Here is a 19,998-nt window from a genome sequence, read left to right as displayed (position 1 = left end):
CCAGCTGGCAGCACAGGCAGAGGCTCTTCGAGCTCTCCCCAGCAGAAAGGAGAGGCAGGGGAGGGAGGCTGTGGTCCAGGCCAGGTGTCTGAGGAGTCAGAGCCGGATGTGGGGAGGCCAGGGGATGGGAAATCAAACAGCCAGGAGCCAGATGTGGTTTCTGACTAAGAAGGGGAGGAAACAAAAGAAAAAAAACGGTTTGGAACAGCGCTGAACATCAGCAGCAGCCCTGTGAAGTGGGGGTTTTCTGCTTCAGCCGATGCAGAGAGCCTGGGCAGCCAGCAGTCCTTCCTTCGTCATTAGGATTTACTTATTAGCAGGAGGCGCCTTCCTCAGCTTCCTGCTGTCTGTGTGTCTTTTTTCTCTTCCACTTTATTTGCCTTTGTTTCAGGGCTTACTCACTCTGTTTATTTGCTTTTGGGAGGCTGTGCTCCTCTCCTCTCCCACAGCAGAGTTCACACACGGGGAGTGAGCACACATCTAAAACAAACAGATGCTTCTTCAAAGAGGCACGAACATCCTCCTCTCCCCGAGCTCTGCAACACCCGTCAGGTGTTTCTGCATGGAGTTTGGGAAGATTGGCACAGGAACTTCAGCAGCTCCCCTCTGCAGAAGCCTCCAGGTGATGCGATGCTCAGTGATGCAGAGCAGCCTGGGGAGCCCTCTCACTGCAAGCCCTGTAAATGATTCCCTCCAGGAGCCGCAGCAGGCAGGGGAACCCCAGCAGAGGCACAGCGGAGCCTTGGATGGGTGATGCCAGAGTTCACAGAACCACCAAGTCACAGAATGCCTGAGGTCCATCTGGCTTCTCAGGAGAAGCTGCAGAGAGCTGGCCACAAGCCTGGACCAAACTGTGTGCGGCACTGAAGAGCAATCTCTTGCTCTTGTTCATGGAAGTAGCCAGCAGCCAGCTCCGATTTGCCTGTCTGAGCCTGAAGAGTCATTCACCTGCTGCAAGAGAAACACAAAATTTCCACCAATTCGGGTAGAAGCTTCATGCTTGTACCCTGCACAGGCGCAAATATTTTGGCCGGCAGGACCCAGCCTTCTCTGACCCCTTGAACCTCAGAGCAGATAAAAGTTTAAACTCAAACTTTGTTCATTAGTTCAAAAAAGAGAAAAAAAAATCTTGTAGAGTTCTCTTTACTTGCCCCCCATAAACCTACAGCAGATTTCATTAAAATGATGAAATCAACGCATATTAAAAATTGACAAGATTTAATTTGGCTGGATTGCTCAGAAACGTGAGTCTTTCTAAAGAGATTTAGCTATTCGTCAACACAAACTAGCTTCTTTTCCTCCAGAGTATTTCAATACCTACACTCCAGCAACATCAGGTTATTTCAGCTCCCGAAGTAATGATCGGAGTTTCTTGGCATCATGACACCAATTACCTGGACACTTACACAGGGATTTTTTGCTTCATTCGTAGCTAAAACACCATTTTCATTATTAGTTCTGGGCATGGTGATTACAGAAGCATTTCCACGCGGTGGAAACCTTCAAACAAGTGGAAAGCTCCTCTGCTTTTCATGTCTCCTCTGTCAGACGCGTGTCCACGGTCCCGATTCAGCCACGCTTGCACCTTTAAATTAAAAACATGTTTGAGCATTGTGCTGAGTAAGGACAGAGAAGCTTGTGTTTCAGAATAAATGCATACCAAAAGCTTTGCCAAACAGAGGACTTTGTAGGGGACACCGGCAAGGCTGCCTAACAAGGCTGCTTTGTGAAATTACAGGGCAAGCCCATCTTCACACCCACCATCCACCTCTCCCACAAGAGACGGCTGGTAACAATGTGCTCCTGCCTTTCAGGGTGATATCATCACCGTCATCAGCAGAGTTGATGGAAACTGGGCAGAGGGCAAGTTAGGCGACAAAGTAGGGATCTTCCCTGTCCTGTTCGTGGAGGTAGGTACAGCCACTCGCACCTGCGCTTCCACCGCGCCGCGCGCTGGCCGCTGCCACATCCCGGGCAGAGCGAGCCCCTGCGCCCCGTCCCACCGCAGCGAAGCCTCCTCAGCACGGAGAAACGGGGGGGCAAAGCTCCAAACCCGGGCCGAGCACTGGAGCCACTCCTCGCAGGCGCCTGTCCCGGCGCTCCCTGGCCGCAGCATCCTCCCCCGGAGCCCCTGCAGCCGCCTGCTCCTGGCCAGCCCTTTGTGAGCACCGGTCTAGACATTAATTGTGTTCCTACGGCTCAGCTGGGGATGCAGGGTGTACATGGCACCAACAAGAATTCCTAGAAATAAAATTAATACTTATAATCATCATAATTACAGCAAGCACCTCTTTGTGGCTATTTTATAAAAGGACATCAGTAAAGCATCTAATTTGAAGCTCTAATACATTTTGTAGAACGTCTTTTCATTTAATGAAATCATTTTAGCTTCAGAAATGACTTATTTAACTCTGGCGTTAACAGAAATAAGTTAGCTAGGGCCATGTAAAGACACCAGGGAATTTGTTATGGAGAAAGTTCTTAGTTATGGAGAAAGCAAAGGTAGATCTACTTCGGGGAACGTGAGGCTTTTTTTGGCTTTGATGTTCCAGTTTGTGTCCCTCTTTATCAAGTCCCCTGGTGTTAGAAAGGGCAGAAAATTGGTTTTGGTTCTGGCTAAAGTTTGATTACATATATAAATGACAATATTACCACCTTATATGTGTACGTATGCATACACAATGCTTTTTAAAACTTGCTTTAAGAAGTGAGGAGGAGGGAAATGTGAAAACAATCCATGCTTTAAAATGATAACGCTTGAGAGACAACTACCTGTTCTGTGTTAGCCTAATTCTCCTTCATCCGCGGAGCCAGGCATATTGCCTCACATGAGTGGGTGAGAATCTCAAAGTTTTGCAATTCGTTAATGTCAGCAGTAAATCATGATTAATTCCTTTGGCAGTCATCATGGTGAAAAACATTGTCACCACATGCCCTTTGCTATTAATACTGTAGTGATCAGCAGTTTCCAAGAAATACTGCTTGATTGTTGCCTCTGTGCAAACTCAGGGCCTGGCTCTTCTCTCATTAAAACCGATGGTTACCAAGCTGGGCTCTTTTCAGGGGCAACAGCAATGAGCCATGAATGTGCTGGGCTACGGAGACATAATGGGGGGCTCCAGCTTTGCTTGGGAAGCTGCTACCAGTGAGAGCTTCTCCAAGCCTGTTCCTAAATTCGGCAGTAGAGATGCGGCATCCCATTGCCAGGTGCACCTGAGCTTGCCAGCATGACGCAGAACAGGAAGGTGTGCCCAAATGTCCCCTCTGATTTACAGCTGGCTTTATTGCAATGCTGCTAGGGAGCCTGCCATCTTTGTGCACCTCTGCAAGTCAAGGGCTTAGGCAAGGGATGAAGTTTCCGCAGAGTATCGGGGGGGAGGGGGCATTTAGCCTCACTGATGTTCTGTCTAAGCAACAAATGTTTCAAATCAATTAAAATTTCACTGTGAGCTCTGCATTGGTAGTTTTGCATTCAGAATTTGTCACTGAAAACATATCAAGGACTTAACTGAGCCACAACTTGTACAGATAACCTGTAAACCTGCAACCTGCCCGCTGCTGTGCTCTGGGCAGCTTAAAGCTCCTGAGCAGCCCCTGGGCTGAGCCTGCGGGAAGGGGAACCGCTGCAGCAGCATCACCAGCCTCTTCTTCTGCCTCTTCCAGCCCAACACGACGGCCAGGCAGCTCCTGCAGACCAGCAAGAGCCACTGGCCGCCCCCGTTTAAGTGCGCGTCGCTGCGAACGGCCTCTCCCAAAGCGAAGGGCAGGGAGCCGCCCGCGCTCCACAAGGCGCCCGACTCCCGGCGGAAGAGCCTGCGGCCGTTCTCCATCACCACCGCCCTCAACACCCTGAACCGCATGGTGCACTCACCCGCCGACCGGCCGGTGCTGGAGATCAGCTCCCCGGTGCTCATCAGCTCCAGCAACCCCAGCGTGGCCACCCCCAGCAGCGAGCAGGCGGACGCCCCCCAGGGCCCCCCTGCCCAGGTGAGGGAGCGGCGCGGTGTGGGGTCCGGGCTCTGGACAGAAACACTGGGTGTGTAGGCGGGTGCCCAGAAAGCTGAAGCACACACGTACAGAGACACAATACCCAGGCTGACAGCATCAGTGAGATACTGTCATCCGCAGCATCAGGCTGCCTGGGATGTTTTCCCCTCCTTCTGAATTGAAAGGTCTGTCCGTAGGTCCAGGGACTCCGGGGAATTCACAGAAAGAGAAGTGAAGTTATCAGAGTAACTAAACTCAGATAAAGTGTTCTCCTGTTCCAATTCCTATACTACTGCGGAGAGAAAATATAGACCTTCACTTGCAAAATCCAGTATTTTTAATTTTAGAAGGGTCAGTGTGGAACACAAATCCCCATGGGCACTCACCAGGCCTCACTCCCCCCTTGCGCAGGGGAGGCAGCGGCTGGTAACAGCCTTTCCTCTGCCTGGGGGCTTGGTCCAGGTGGATCCGGGGACGCTGGACACCTGCGGAGAGTTTCTGCTGGCACCACGCATGTGGCGCAGCCCGCAGCAAATGGGGCCGCACACCCAGAGCCCACCAGGTCCCGGCACCAAGGCACAGCCCCGTAAGCAGCTGGCAGCGTGCTGCTCTAACCCTCAGAGACAAGCTGTCGGCAGGACAGGCTTCCTCACAAAAAGCAGCATTAGGACACCTGCTGCAATAGTGGTCAGGCCTCCTGTTGCTCCTAAGCAGGGATATCAAGCCTCCCAAAAAGCAGTCAGGGTTGCTGCCCTGTCCTCAATCAGCCTGCTGCCTGCCTCTCTCAGATGAATGGCTCCTGCCACGGGAGGGCAATTAGCAGGGAGCCCCTGCCTGCCGGCAGGCTAAACCCAAGCCTGTGCTGAGAGAAGCTGAACTAGGGGCTGAGCTAATGAAAGTAGACTGACCTTTTGGACTATATCCTCTCCTTATTTTAGGAGGCGAAAGAGTTTCATTCCTTCTTCACACTCTGACTAAGGATCTCAATACAGGATCTTCACAGATCATCTGAAATGGGAGGAAAAAGGTTTTGTTTAGATTTATATGGCATCTTTCATACTCAAGGTTGCTCTAACATTTTATAAAGCAATAAGCCAGCCCCTGGTAGTTCAGTGTCTATGCAATAAAACCCAGCAGGCATTTTGTACTTAGCAATAGCCTGTGAAGAGCCTTGGATGTTAGATCCTGGTTTATGTGAGAGGAAATGAAGCCTTACAATAGAACTATAATTCAATTGAAATGGTATCATGTCTCATGAACCCAATATAATTTTACCAAAAGTGTCTCAGCGTGAGCTATTGTCAACAGCATAAGCAATAGAGTGAATGTGTTAACTTGTTGCCTTAGAACGGTTTGAATTTCCTTTCTTATAAACAGTAATTTTTCTCCTGCAGACTTAGGGGGGGATCTATGTGCTGTGCACGTGGCCACGGAGGTTGCAGCTTTTCCTCTTTCCATCTCCATCTCTGGGTTACGGTATTTGACTGAGGTGGAAATCTGAGACTCTAGTGCAAGCCTCGATACGAACTGCCAGCCAGATACTGCTGGTCGTATCCCACTGAGGACGCATACAGCTCCCTGACAGTAATCAGCTTGAACAGCCGCGGTGCTGAAGTTGCTGATAAGGGAACCCTCCTGATTAGAACAGAAGCTGCAGGACTGAGGAGCAAGGGGAGAGGCGAGAGCTGATGCTGTCCCAAGGGCTAGTCTGCCCAGGCGGCAGCCTTCTGTGGAGGTTTAGCCTTGGTAGTAAGTGCTGGGGCTGTGGAAAAGCCTCGTGTGGCTTGTGCATGTCTGACAGGGCGGTGGTTCCATGACAATTCCTTTCACAAACAGAGCATCACTGGGAAGGAAAGGGAAATCACCGGCTGAGCAAGTTTCGAGAACAAAGTAGGCCGCGGTTTATCCCTCCTTTCCTGTGCAGAGAGGCTGAGGGACCTGGGACCGTTCCGCCTGGAGAAGACTCGGGGGGTCTTATCAGTGCCTATAAATACGTGCAGGGAGGACAGAGCCAGGCTCTGCTCAGTTGTGCACGGCACCAGGACAAGAGGCACTGGGTACAAACTGGAGGAGTGCAAGGGTGGCACAGAGCAGTGAGCTCAGTAGCCTGGGCCTTCCTGCACCAGCGCCGGGCACCGCTACTCCTCACCCTCAACGCGCTTTGCCAGTGGCCAAGGGATGAGCCCACGGGCCCAGCACCAGCAAGGGCCAGGCGGCAGCGCTGCTGCCTCCGCCTCACGCCATAGGCCTCGGCCTCCGTCTGTGAGACAGAGATAACGAAACCTCCCCGCCTCTGCGGGCTGAGAGACCTGGCTAATCTCCTAATGTTTGTAAAGCACTTGGAGATCCTCCAAGCAAGGCGTTGCAGCAGTGCAGGGTGTTACGGCCACGTGCTGCCCCCTGCCTGGCACCACTCCTCGGGAGGAGAGGGATTGCGTTGTCCTTGTTCCAGTTAATCCTCTGCCTCCCTGCCGAGCGTGTAAACAAGGCAGCCAGCTAAAACCAATCAAAAAAGTTCAGATTAAATTGTTTGGCGTTTGCCATTTGAAAGATAATTGGACTTTCAAGTGCGAGGGAAGAGTCCACCTTCCCAAGAAAAATTCTGTTTTCTTTGAAAGGCCTTACACCTTGATTACTGAATCGGTTTGCAGCAGCAAGGAAATACATCTATTTCCATTCAAGCATGCTGTCCTGCAGCTCCCAACAGGATACAGGCCAGTGCCTTTCCTTCCTGGTACGGCAGGGACCACCACCAGCATGCTGCAAGCCTGCTGGCTAGGGGCAGGTGCTGCTGCGTGTGCCAGGGGACACAGCCCGAGGAGAGGGGAGAGGGAGCAGGAGGCAGCTCACAGACCTGTGACGTCCTTTGAGCCCTTCAGCAGAATTCCTTAACTGAATAATGTTGTCTAGTTGGTATAGTTGGCTAATATAGTTTATTGGAGTTTATTTATCTGCATTTTTGTATATGCTTGTGGAATAGGATTAGCATTTCCCATATCTAGTAGCTCCAGTACCCGTTTCTACTGCTCATTCCATCAAGCAGCTCTGAACGCTAACCCGCGTTGCACTGGCAGCTGAGTGAAACATCTCCATGTCATGCTCCCTGCATCTGGAAGCTTCCTTCAGCCTGTGGAGTACACTGGAGATGGAAGAGCAGTTTACTAGCCTCAGAGAGGTCATCCTCTTTATCCTAAACCCTTGAAATTAACTGCTGAACTAATGAAATGGTAATCACAGCCCTCACATTATCCATGTTTAGTTTCCTCTTTGCTTTTTCCCACACCACCTCTCTGGTTCCCTTTCCTAGAGGAAGGATGTATGTGAGAGCCTCTGACCCACCTGTGCCTGTCCTCCTTTACTGGCCTAGATAAATTAGCCACCATGCTGAGCAAATGTTTTCTCCCAAGGCAAGCAGATGCCATCTGTTAGCTGCTGGTAGCTAATGAGCACGGGCTGGCATTGCAGGGCACACCAGCACCCAGACTGCCCCGAGTATGGAAGTGCTGTCACAGCCTCTCAAGCTGATGAACCCCATCTGAAGCATGTTTTCTCTCTCATAATTTGGCCCCATCCCACATTTTGTGTTTTTGTGTTTGTGCACAAGAACAAAGACAGAAGTATCTGAAAGAGATTTCTTTCAGAACAGTAGAAAGAAAAAGGGAACCAGTATCTGTCCATCTGTCCTCAACATCTAAAGCCTGCAGCAGTTATGCAGCAGGACTTCAGTGCTGTTACCCAAGCAAGTTTTAAACCCAGAACTCCAACAGCAGAAGGGGGCTGAGGTTCTTTGTTTAAGCACAGAAGAGTCCTGCGACGGGAGGACACGCTGGGCGCTGGGGCCCTGGTAGCTCTGGGCGCTGGGGAAGGGGCAGCTCCAGCCAAGCGCCCGTCTGCGCGGGGCTCTCCTCGCTGCTTCCCTCCTCTGCCCAAGGGGGCTGCACTATGCACGTGCAAGTGCTTGTGGAGCTCCTCAGCCACAGACATGGTAAACAGCTTTAATAACAATTATTAAAGGATCACTGGGGTGAAGGCTGTATTTTTTGAGGTTTTAGATAATGCCAATGTCCCAGCTGGAGGTAAACAAGTAAAAGAACAAGGATTATACAGTCCCTCACCTGGCAGACGTGACAGTCTCCTCCTGGTTAGCAAAGTCTGGGTCAGAAATGCTTTTTTTCCAAGCTCCTTTTTCTTCCTGAATCTGCACCAAGAGCTGCAACAGCAAATCTAGACATATCCCACTTATACATAGACATGATATTTGTCTGCTCAACGCCTTGTTTCTTTATTTGCTTCAGGGAACTCGTCCTCATTTTAGCAATGCACACAGGGGGTGTAAGTGCATTGGACACAGGTAGACAACCTCACGGGGAGAGGGAAAGCTGAGCTCCTTGCTTACAGAGTGGGAGAAGCTCCACCAGCCCCCCTGAGCTGCACCCTGGAAAGTGTGTCAGTGTTAAATCAGAAGGACCACAAGTCCTCCTACTATATTTTGGACTTTTTTTCAACTCCACTTTCACCTGAAATGTCTTTGTAAAAAAGTCAAAGCCATGTACCCTAGTTGACCCTGTACCAAGGCCAGTGCAGCTTCAGGCAGGGAAGGGACCAGCTGAGCCAGAAGACCCCTCCAGCAGCAGGTCCGTGGCTGCATGGCAGATGGATGGTGCACACCAACCCTCTTCTTGTGCACCTGCAGCTCCACTGCTGAGACTGGGACCAACAGCCAGCATTACTTGCCATGTAGACTGGGGCATGGAGCCAGGCAATTGTCTCCTATGTAATACACTGAGATACTCATTCCATTCCCTGCAATCTTCTGGAGATATCAAGAGGAGCAAGTAATTGCTGCTAGGCGGGGTTACGCTTGAATCAGTTGTCTCCTCTAGATCCACCATTACACGGTGCTCCTCAGAGCCACAGGCCAACAGAAATCCTCTCTTTAAGGCTGTGTCTTTTTTTCTTCGTTTTTTTGGAAGCATGGGTGAGGCCTGTTAAATGCTTTCAGTTGCTCTCCCAGTGGCTAAAATAAGCCTATACTCAGACTAACAGTGGTTTTCTTTCTCCCTGCAGGTCAGTGCATCTTACTACCCTGCTTCAGGATCGCTGGGGCACTCAGCAGCCATTGTCACTCTCCCCCACCTGCAGCACCACCTGTCAGCCAACATGTACGTAAGGAAACGAACACCGGGGTGTTGTGCTATGTCCTGTACCTTCACCTGAGCTGAGCCAGCCCTGCCTGAGGCTGTCGTGTGCCAGGAGATGCAGGCAGAGCAGAGCGCAGGTGCTGTGTGTCCGAATCCGAGCGCCCATCCAGGCATGAGTATCCATGGCAGTTCTGAGCAGGAGGTCGCAGAGACATACTGGGGCAGCTGAAGATTAATTTTAGGGAGATCAGGGGATATGGAAGAATTTAGATACACTGCTGGAAAGATTTGAGACAGATTCCAAATTGCTGTGCTCATCTTTTTGAATTATTATATCTCCCACAGGTGAACTATCTTTGCACCTTACTACCTCACTTACATATTTATATATATATAGTTTCACCCACTTATCAATGGTACATTTAAAAATTTTTAAATATTAAGAAACTAATCACACCTTAAGTGAGGCTATGTATTTACTGTAAGGCAGTGAAGATCACTGATGTTTTGAATGATCCAATCTTTTAAAAGTTTCCCAGAGTTAAAATTAGTAGGTAAGTATGTTGTGATTATTTGTTTTCCTCTGAATAAGGTTCAGCAGCCTGGCACTGTGGTGAGCTACACAACAACAACCAAATAGCAACAAGCTGTCTACATGGTAATTAGCACCTTCCCAGTATTGAGCCAGACCTTTGGGTACAGTTGTACACATGAGCAATATCTAGAAGTCTGTTCTATGTTCATGGTATTTGCTATTTTCTTGCATTAGCATAGGTCATCCAAGACTGCTGCACACAAACGCAGTGATTCCTAACTATAAGAACGCTCCTGAAGCCTTCAAATAATTCTCAGAATGAGGATTGTATTTTAGCGTTTTATCAGCTGCCTGTTCTGCACAGCTCCTTTTACACCCCTACAATATGAAACCAGTCTGTGCCTGTCCTGCCCCTGAAGACAAATCCTGTATAAAATAAGCCGCTGCAGAGTCAGAACACCCTTACGCTGAACTTTGTCTGGTCTGTGCAAGTAGCAGCAGCAGAAGTTATCTGAGACTTTTTTAGACAAACTGTCAGCTGATTGTTCTGAACAACAGCGAGAGAGAACAAACCATTTTAAAAGTTATGGGATAGTCTTGGACAGTCCCCTGTTTTTGTTTTTTTTTTAAATAACCGCTAATTGCCACACAGTCCGTAATAGTGGGAGCAGATCACATCTCCCTCTCCATGGAAAAATGAAATTTCAAATGAATTTCTAGACCAGTTTCCTCACTAGTCCTGAGGAGATCCATCTCCCTCCTCATTCATCTGCTTCTCTCTTAACCACCCCCCCCCCCCCAGTGTCAGTGACTGGGGTCCCAGCGTGTTTCTGCATGGTCGTGGCAGGACAAGGGGAGCGAGGAGGACGGGCTTCAAGCACTGGTGCTGGCGCTGCCTCCACCGCCCTGCACTGCCGTGCTCCCTCCCGCACCTCTAGAGGATGCTCAGGGCAAGCAGTCGCAGGGCCTCTTGCTCACCGGGTGCTTCAAAGGCAGAACACATTCCTGACGCTATCGCCTGGGCAGGGCACCATGCTGCACTCTTCCAGGGTGCCTTGCCTCAGGACAGGCCCCCGTTGGTCCCTAACCAGTTGTTTCAATGGAGCACCTGCTGTGTAAGGACAGCAGCCTTCTCCTCCCCAATGCCTCCTTGTCGCCCGTGGCTGGCTTGGCTGGCTCTTCTGGGACAGAAGCCATTGATGAGATCTGCTTTGTTCTTCATTCCTGCTGGCTTTTCTTTTATTCATATCCCCTTTGGCCTAAAGTTACAGGCTGTTTCTTCCCTGCACGTTCTCTCCACAGTACCAGCAACACCCAAAGACTTGATGCAAGCGCTGGCTGAGGAGGCTTCAGGCAGACAGCCTCTCACCCAGACCCCGCAGCATCACCTCTTCAGCACGGCTAAAACCAGGCGCTTCGGGACGTGCTCCAGGCGCTTCTCACACAGGCAGTGGCTTCTCTGCAGGCTGCCTTCCCTCCCTTCACCCCCCCTTTGTCTCCCCAGGTGCGTGGCTCTGCACTCCTACATGGCTCATGGGCCGGACGAGCTGGAGCTGCAGAAAGGAGAAGGGGTCCGCATCTTTGGGAAGTACCACGACGGCTGGCTGCGGGGCATGTCGCTGGTCACGGGGAGAGTGGGCATCTTCCCCAGCAACTACGTCGCTCCTCTTTTCAGGTCTGATTTCTCTTATATGGAACAGAGACATGTGGAGAGGGGCGGGTCACATGTAGGATGCTGTGCCTTCTCGTCCCCCCGGTGGAATCACTGCACAGGATTCCTGCAGCACTGATAACAGCCTGTGACTGCTCGCGGGGCTGTGGTGACAGAATCATAGGGTGGTTTGGGTTGGAAGGGACCTTAAAGATCATCTAACTCCAACCCCCTGCCATGGGAGGGACACCTCCCACTGCTCTTTATTTCTCTGCACACCTGCCTGGCTACGTGGGAATCACATCTCCCCCCGACACCCAGGGGCTGGTGCAGGGAGAAGTCTGGCAGCCGATGGGTTCAGCAGCACTGCCCCGGGGTGGCACACAGCCTAAACACACCAATGGTGCGCTCAGCCTTCCTCTGCTGGTTTTAAATCTGGGATATTGGCAGGGACATCTCTATCTTCTCACACGGCTGATTAATTCAGGCCAGGAGCTTGGGCAGAGACCTGCAGGTGCCACCACACAGTGATGAGTCTGGGAGCCAGGCTGAGCAGCAGCTGGTCTGGTCTCAGACTCGCCTTTGTTCGTTTTGGATGACACCACTCTTCTTTTTTCTGCCAGAAGGGAAACTATAAGCTGAAGGCTCTCGTAGCATCAAAATACTGTCTTTAGAGCAGGCATTTAAATGCTAGAAGCCGCTGATCTAACTAAACAAACATGCATTAGAAAGAGCAATCATTAAAATATGCAATTTAGGTGAGGGAAAAAAAAATTCCTGTGCCCTCAGTTCCCCTGATATTTGCTCAGGTTCGGCAAAGACATGACAAAGAGCTTAGAAATGCAGTGCTGGATCTGAAACAGAAAGCATGGGGATGAGCCAAGAAGCCTCTTTGCAGATTACCACATTGTTATTTAGAAAAGTAGCGCCCAGTGCCTTGCTTGTCCCCAGCCCACAGCCAGCATTCCCTCTCCCCATTTTCCTTGTAAGGTGGACAAAACAGATCCCCTCCTTCCCTCGTGAGCAACTTTGCCTTGTTCTGAGTAACTGCCATCAGAAGACCAAGGGGATCTCAGCCTCTGCCTCTCCAGAGCAATCTGATGTCAATCCAAAACTTACTTGATCTCCAAGGTGCTCCTGCCACTTTTGGTTCATCTTCCTCTCAGCTGCTTGCTCCCTGTTTATGTTCTGTTCTGCCCAATCTTCCAGTTAGAACCAGAAGTCCCAGTGCTGCTCAGGTCCCCGTGCTGCCCCCTGTGCACCCACACTGGTGGCTCACCTGCACCCCCCCCAGCTCATTCCACAGCTCACAGTGTAGCTCCGATAACACCACGGCCCCACCTCACTGATAAACAGAGCAGAACAAGCAGTGGAGAGCACAGCTCAAACACCCCAACGAGCCTCACAAAGTGCTTCCACCACAACCACTGATCCGGGCACTATATTCCACCCTCCTGAACCACCTGTGCCATCTGTAGTGTTTTCCACCAAAACCCTGGCGCAGGAGCAGTGCAGGAGCCTTTAAACCCACCCAGTTCACATTTGAGACCAACTGCTGCTTTCCTTACGGAAAGCCTCTGAACGCCAGCTCACACCTTCCTTCTCCCTTGCCAGCAGGAAGCCCAGCCTCTCCGACTCGAAGCTGCCTTCCCTGTACGCCTCGTGGACGCTGTCGACCTCCTCGCTCTCTTCCCAGGGGAGCATCTCGGAGAGCAGCCAGCGGCAGAGCCGGCCGCTGAAGGTGGCTGCGCTGCCCGTGCCCGTGCCCTCGCCCGGCAGGAGCGCGGGGCTGGGGGGCACGGGGCAGGCGTCGCTGCGGCGCGGCCGCGGCAGCACCAGGAAGAGTAAGTGCGGGGCCGGGGGTGCTGCCGGGGGGCTGGGAGGGGCCCTGAGCGTTACGGGGTGCCGAGCAAAGGGCTGGCCGTCAAAGTAAGTGGAACAAGTGCCAGCGAGCTAAAGGTGAACTGTACTGAGATAATACGATCGGTCCCTAAGTGGAATCAGTGGATAGGCAGGGAAACCTTGCACATGGCAGGGGAAAGGGGAATCAGAGCAGTCTTTTCAACAAGCCTGAGCTCCCTGAAGGAGTTGGGGTGCCTAAACAGGTGGCTGCTGAGCACAGCGGACGGCCAAAAAGCTTCCACCAGCGCTGCGCAGAGCAGCTCGCTCGCGGGCCCCCGGGGACAGCCGTGAGCAGCGCCCACACGGAGCGCAGCTGGCATCAGGCACGAGGACGGGGATGTGAAGTTTGCCGCTGCTGTTGGGGCTTTCAGCACAGTCGTGTCTGAGGTGGGCTGCAAAGATCCACGAGATAATTTCACAACACCAAGCATCACGGGGAGCTAGAGCGGTAGCTGAAACATCCATACAGGGATGTGGAGAAGAATAAGCCCTAATTATGCACACACAGCACTGGGCCCTAAATTACTTGTGTCCCTCTAGAGAGGGATTTTGGAGTTGTCACAGATGACTCTGAGAGCTCCAACTCCATGCTCAGAAGCAATTTAAAAAGGTTAATTTGAAACGTTATTTGAAGCAGGAATTATTAAGAAAGGAACTCAGAACAAGAGAGTAAAACTCAGCTGTGTCATTGTAGGAGTCAAAATTTTTCAGCTTGGAAATATCCAGGGTGCATAAAATCATGAATAGGCTGAAGGTGAGAAAGGATACTTCACAAAGATAAGGAGCAGGGGTCACTCCATGGTCAGCCGTGCTGCCAGCCAACGCAGCCCTGCAGCCACTGGTCCCACGTGCCTGGGCTGCAGGGGATGCCCGAGCAAATGCTCCTGCCAGGCTGGCAGCGCCCCATGAAAGCACTGCGGGCTTTCCCCAGCTGTGGTCATTCTGGTGACTCCTTTTTTAAATTTTATTTTTTTTGAGTTGGCAAAGAAAAACTCTTTTTGAAAGCTTATTCAGAGCTCAGTTGGTTAAACGCTTTTCAATGAGACTGGTAGGGTTTATCTTCAGACCATACATGCTGCTCTGGAATATATTTCCAAGTCTATTTGAGCAACTCTGGCGTACTCCCCGATACTTCCAGGCGGAGCTGCCGGCTGGAGATAGGCAGTGTCACTGGCAGAGGTGAGGCTCATTTGCAAGAGCTATTGTCAGTGGTTTTACACTCAAAATTGGATTTATCTTAAAAGTTATTTTACTGCAAAGGACTCCTTCCCCTGTGGTGGCTCTGTTTAAAAAATCAATCTTGCAAACAGCAAGACGCTGCAGAAGAAATAAAGTGTGCGACTTCCAGCACTGCAGCCTGGAAAGCAGGTATCAGACGGAGCAGCCAAAGTGGGAACAACAAACAGCACCAAACCACCAGCACTGTGAGGACGGCTCAGGCATAAGGGCTTGTGCTTACAGTTCTTGCTTGTTCAGAAAAAAAAAAAAAAAAAAAAAAAAAAAAAAAAAAAACGGCAGAAGGTGCCCAGACCCACAGGGACGTGCTGCCTCCCCACCGCAGGTACTTCCCAATGAGGGTCTCTGCCTGGCACAGGGCTTGGGGAGGCAAGGACCAGCCTGTGAACAGGGCTGCTGATACAGAACCACTGCTCACTTCTGCTCTTTGCTTTGCTGTTGTCTTCCTCTCGGGACCCGCCGCATTCCTGTTAACTCACCTCCTCCCGTGGCTCTTGCTCCCCAGATGGGTCCCTGCAGAGGCCGGGGCAGCCAGGGGGCCCCGTGCAGGCTGCCGGCTCCCTGCGGCGTCCTCCCACGGCCACGGTGCGCCCGCTGCAGTTTCAGCTCTATCAGCACATCAGCGCCCAGCCGCACAGCATCCCTCCTGGAGCTGGCGTGGCTGAGGCAGGAATGAGGCCAAACTTCTCCCACGATGCTTCACCACTGCTTGTGGTCAGAGGAGGGGAAAGCAGAACGCCTTCCGTCTGCAGCTCAGTGATCCTGGATGCCAAAGACCCTCCAGCAAAGAGTGAGCCAGCCCCAAAGCCGCCTGCATCAGCTCCACCGTCCATCCTGGTGAAACCAGACACCTCCCGGAACAGCACCGAAAAGGTACGGCGGGGGGGACCTCACAGCCCCCTAGGGACCCACAGCTGGTGTCAGCCCAGCACTGGCCATGGCCCCAGTCCCTGACGGGCTTCACTCCCTTCTCACCAGTTTTCTTCCTGATAGAAATCGGCAGGATCCATACCTGCATTAAGTGATCAGGTAGTGGTGTTGCTGACTCTGCTGTTCAAATTAAGCCCTTTGGAAAGGCCGGGGGCTGCAGGGTCTCTTTCAGAGTGAATGAATGAACATTGGTCGTGATCAAATTTTGAGAGTTTCTGAGGTCTTAAATGAGGCACGAATCCCACAGAGGTCGCCAGGAGTCTGGTATCAAATGAGCAGATGCCAGACCTGGATGTCAGACCTTCCGCTGGGCCGGGCTGTGCAGCACTCCGGTGTGCCCCCAAATCTCCCTCGCGTCACTGGCTGAGCCACCTGGAATGGAGATTTCTCTCCCCATTGTCAGCCAGAGCGACACTGCCTGGGTAAAAAGGCAGACACCCCGTCATCACCCTGCTGACAGCTCTCCCCTCCCGGGGCACCCAAAGGGCAAGTCACTGCACAGACCCCGAGGGGGCAGCCCTGGGAGCTCAGGGGGGAATACAGCATCCTGGCAAGCCTCCCGCTGCCCCGTGGTGACGTGTTCCCTTCTCACTGCAGCAGGTGAAGACGGTGAGGTTCCAGAACCACAGCCCCCCGCCGCCCAAGCGGCACAGCCTGCAGCCCTCCCCGCGCCTGCTCCGCAGCAGGACGGAGCCGGCACCCGTGGTGGAGCCCCCGCTGCCCGAGGGGAGCCCGCTGGGCCCCGAGCTGCCAGCGCTGCCCTCGCCCCGGCTCGGCACCAGCCCTCTGCACCCACGCAGGGCGCTGCACCCAAAGGCGGCATCGCTGGACCTCTCGGGCCAGCTGACCTTCCCCATCAGGAAGAGCTACAGCAGCGTCTCCGCGAACTGACGGTAAGCCCCACAGCGCGCTGTGTCCCCCCACGATGTGCCTCCCCGTCCCACCCGCTGCCAACACTCCTTACCAGGGAATTTTCCCCGTGGGCCATGCTGCCAGCACCTGGGCCCAGCCGAGAGCTTGGGAGCCCCACAGGGCAGCGGCTGTCCCTGCCCCAGCCGGCCGGGCATCACGGCCCCGGGCTGGGCTGCGGGACCCCAATGGGGAACTGTGCAGAGCAGTGGGGAGCTGGGCTTAGGGCAACACGAAGCCAGCGCTCCTCGGCACGGCATAGGGCTGCCTGTAGGAGAGTCAGGGAAGGAGCAGGAGAGGGAAGAAAGCACACAGGTATCAGAAACAGTTAAACTTGTTTTGATCTCCTCACTGCCACAGGAAAACCCACAGAGATCAAAACAGTGGTTCATTACCTTCCTACTTCTGCAGGATAAAGAAACCATAAATCAAAATCAGTCAGCTTCTAGCTGGATGCTCGCGTTCCCTTCTGAGGGGCTTTCACTCGGGTTTTTTGTTAGGTCGGTTGCTTGCTTTTCTCTCTGGTCTTAGCCCAGGAGCTGTAACTCAGAAAATAGTTTAAAAGGTGATTTGCTGAGGAAAGGGACAATAGAAAGGGACATGGCCTCACAACATCCACTTAGGCTGTGCAGACGAGGGTACTGAATCTTGCTTCTCCTCGTCCCTTGGTTTCCTCTAGTTACCTGACAGCCGCTTCCCAGCTGGCCACGAGCTTACTCCAATTTCACCACCCACCCATTTGGATATTGCTTTTGTAAACACCCTAAATGGGATTCTTGGGTTTGAGCCTACATTAGGATGCCTGAAACATCGTCCAAGGAGCAGAGAGCAGGACTCGGCGCTCCCCCAGCACCGAGCACCCCTCTGCCGGGGCAGCCCCAGCCCTGCAGCCGCCCCCCTGGGAGCGCACAGACAAGCCGGCAGCGCCCGGCAGGCTGCGGCACAGCAGGTTTTGGCTCTCACACCTCGCTTTCATTGCTGGTTTAGAGACCACCAGTTCCCACCTGAGCCACAACAAACAGACTGCTAGCAGCTCCTAACAGCAGCAGCTGTGCTTCTTCCGAAACCGCTGTAAAATCACACCCTTGGTTAATCGCATACAGAACCTACAGAATTAACTCTGCTGGTGGATCGAAACTCTCTGAGGCTGTGCCTTGGAGGAGGTTTTCTTTTGGAATTAAGGAAAGGAAATGGATAAAAGCCTCTACTAGCCCACAGACCCTGTTTTTTTGCTCTTTCAGGCCTTTTCTGTTTGTGAAGCAGGAAGCTGGCTTCTCCCCAAGAAGGGATTTTCAGTAGCACAGAAATAACCAGTGGTACTGATAAGTTCTTTGCCTGCTGCTGTCTGTCACCATTTAAGGTCCCACAGAAAAATCCTGACAAACTGAAAATGTGCACTTTTCCCAGGTATAAAAGGTGGTGCAAGTGGCAGTAAGAGGGTGAAGACAGCTCTTAGCAATGCCATTTCAGTGAGAACTGAACAGCACAGAGAAAATGGCAGCTCTTCGCTGGAGTTTCCTCTCAACCCTTTAAAACTAAACCAGAAAGCCTCATACATTGTCTCTATAACCAAGAACAACTGTGCTTCTCCCAGCCACGGTCAGAAATAAACAGAATTGCATTAAGTATGTCCAGGATCGTCCCAGTCGGTAATTTATAGTTAGTGTGGAGGGGAAGAAGGGGCAGCGGGCTCACGCCTGGCTCCAACCATCACTTGGTGCATGCTGATGAAAGGCCGGGTGGCTTGGTGTGACCTCACCGTAACCTGCTGATGAAGCATCCAATGCGTTTCGCCAGCTGACCTCCCTGGGACTCGTTCAAGACAGTGGCATGGGTGGCTGGAGCTACACGTGAGAGTTAATTATGCAGGTAGAAATACTGCCAAAGAGGAGAAATGGGAAGGAAATGTGAAGCTCAGCTCGGTGCTGAGAAGGGACAGCACACGTAGGGAAGCAAGGGGAATGGCTGCATTTTACTGCCCCCAGAAAGGAGCATCCTCACCTCCCGCTAGCACAGCAGAGCCCAGCCTAACACGAGGGCCCTGTCCGTGCTGCTCACAGAGCGGGGGCACCTGCTGGTGCCTGCTGCCCCTCCTGGGTGGGCTTCTACACCCGGCAGCAAGAGGCAGCCTCGAGCCCGCCAGGACCAGCGGAGCACAGGGTCCCTCGAGAGCCAGCAGCGAGGCAGTGCCTGGGGAGCCTGCAGCAGCTCTGATCTGAGATCCTCGCCTGTTGCCAGCAATTAGCTCTGCCCTGCGAGACCCCAGAGCCCGTTCCATCAGGACCTCAAAAGAAGCCTTCCTAGAGAGCAGGGAGCGCATCAGTGACTGCAGATGCCCGGGGGCTCAGCACAACCTGCATGCAGAGAGGTGTTTGAACGCGAGCGACAAGGAGAAAACAGCGAATGGGAGCTCCCTGGGGCCTCAGGCAGAGATGTACGCTGAAGGCACCTTGTAAATTTAATCTGCACGTGGGGAGGGCTCCCACAAGAGGCGGGCAACAAGGAAGAATCTGAAGTTGTTTGGGGCTGCAAAAAGAGAAAAAGAGAAGGACACCTGCAGAGCTGCCTGTGGGCCCCTTCCTCATGCCTCAGTCCTGCCACCAAAGCCCAGGGGGGAGGAAGCACAGCATCACCCGATTTGTCAGGTGCACTAAGCCAAGCCTCAGTAGACACCGTGAGCATCAGGAAAATCCAAAGGTGCTCAGCATGCCTTAAGACTTAATAAGCCATAAAGTCTGAACATCCGCGCTCACAACAGCTGGATGCTGCTCATAACGTTGTCAGCTCAGAACATTGCCTTTCATGGAGCAAAGCCACCCTCTTCCACCAAGATAAACAGCAGTGAGGTTTCACAGACCCATGCACACAGGGAAGCTTGTAAAACTGCTCAGCCCATTACACGGCACTGGAGACTTAACACAAAAACACCAAAAGCACACAGATCTCCCCCAGAGCTGACCCACTGCGTTATGGCAACACGTGACAGCGTTGGGCTGATGGGGAGAGAAAAAGCTCTGGCACTTGTGCCCATGTGTGCACACACGCACACAGTCACAGGCACCAAGAGGGAAAGGAAGCACTGACAATGAAATTGGTGCCTTGGTAAAAAAAGCAGGAATCTATTTTGGGACAGATTTCAGAGTTTGTTGCACAGGGTATTTCAGTGCTTTGATGCTATGGTGATAAGTTCCCTAAATGTATCCACAATGTGCAGGAAGAAAGAGCTGAAAACAGGACACATTTTAAAGCAACAGCTCCAATAAGCATCTTACTGGCAGCACCCAGCACTCCCAGCCACACACGTACCTCCCACTGGTTTAATCCTGCAGCCCAGTGCAAAATGGTGGGGTGCAGCATCTGGACTGGAGTATTTCACCGAGGAACACTGCAGCCAAAAGGAGGGAGGGCTCAAGAGCTTCCTCCCAAAAACCCAGCCTAAAGGGGAACCCCCAATGGGAGCTAACCTGCAGCTGCATCACAAGCGCTGGGCAAGGCAGTGCCCCACAGGCAGTCCTCATCCACACGGGAAGGCTGATCACAGCAGGGGAAACATCCACGGGGTCTGCCAGGAGCAATTCTCTGAGTGCAGCAGACCAGAAATGTCTCTTCTGGAACAATTACTCTAATCACCTCTGTTCTGTGAGCAGAACAGCCACACAGGGAGAGCCTGGAGCACAGACAAACAGCATTTTCTTGGTTCAGCTCTG

At 52.3% G+C, this 19,998-nt stretch overlaps 1 protein-coding gene and 1 long non-coding RNA gene across 7 annotated transcripts in view; one reads left to right on the top strand and one right to left on the bottom strand.

The window, feature by feature from the left end:
- Positions 1–19,998, top strand: part of SH3RF2 (SH3 domain containing ring finger 2) — a 37,977-nt gene that overhangs the window by 14,740 nt on the left and 3,239 nt on the right. The window contains exons 4-11 of one of the 6 annotated variants that reach the window (XM_072044650.1): positions 1,815–1,910; positions 3,664–3,987; positions 9,055–9,149; positions 11,168–11,338; positions 12,929–13,158; positions 14,958–15,325; positions 15,980–16,275; positions 17,533–19,604. In XM_072044650.1, coding sequence (XP_071900751.1) covers positions 1,815–1,910; positions 3,664–3,987; positions 9,055–9,149; positions 11,168–11,338; positions 12,929–13,158; positions 14,958–15,325; positions 15,980–16,273 — 1,578 coding nt within the window. In that variant the 3' untranslated portion in view covers positions 16,274–16,275; positions 17,533–19,604. Of the gene's footprint in view, positions 1–1,814; positions 1,911–3,663; positions 3,988–9,054; positions 9,150–11,167; positions 11,339–12,928; positions 13,159–14,957; positions 15,326–15,979; positions 16,276–17,532; positions 19,605–19,998 lie in introns of those variants that run through there. The other 5 variants (XM_072044651.1, XM_072044649.1, XM_027468255.3 and 2 more) reach the window with 5 other exon arrangements.
- On the bottom strand, positions 653–19,737 carry LOC140003648 (uncharacterized). The gene is made up of 3 exons (XR_011812647.1): positions 19,598–19,737; positions 4,896–4,995; positions 653–1,585 (listed from the first exon to the last, which is right to left on the bottom strand). It is a non-coding gene; the product is annotated as an uncharacterized lncRNA (long non-coding RNA).

This window comes from Anas platyrhynchos, chromosome 14 (assembly GCF_047663525.1).
Source record: "Anas platyrhynchos isolate ZD024472 breed Pekin duck chromosome 14, IASCAAS_PekinDuck_T2T, whole genome shotgun sequence".
Taxonomy (NCBI): domain Eukaryota; kingdom Metazoa; phylum Chordata; class Aves; order Anseriformes; family Anatidae; genus Anas; species Anas platyrhynchos.
Note: the sequence above shows the minus strand (reverse complement) of the source record. Positions and strands in the feature narration are given on the sequence as shown.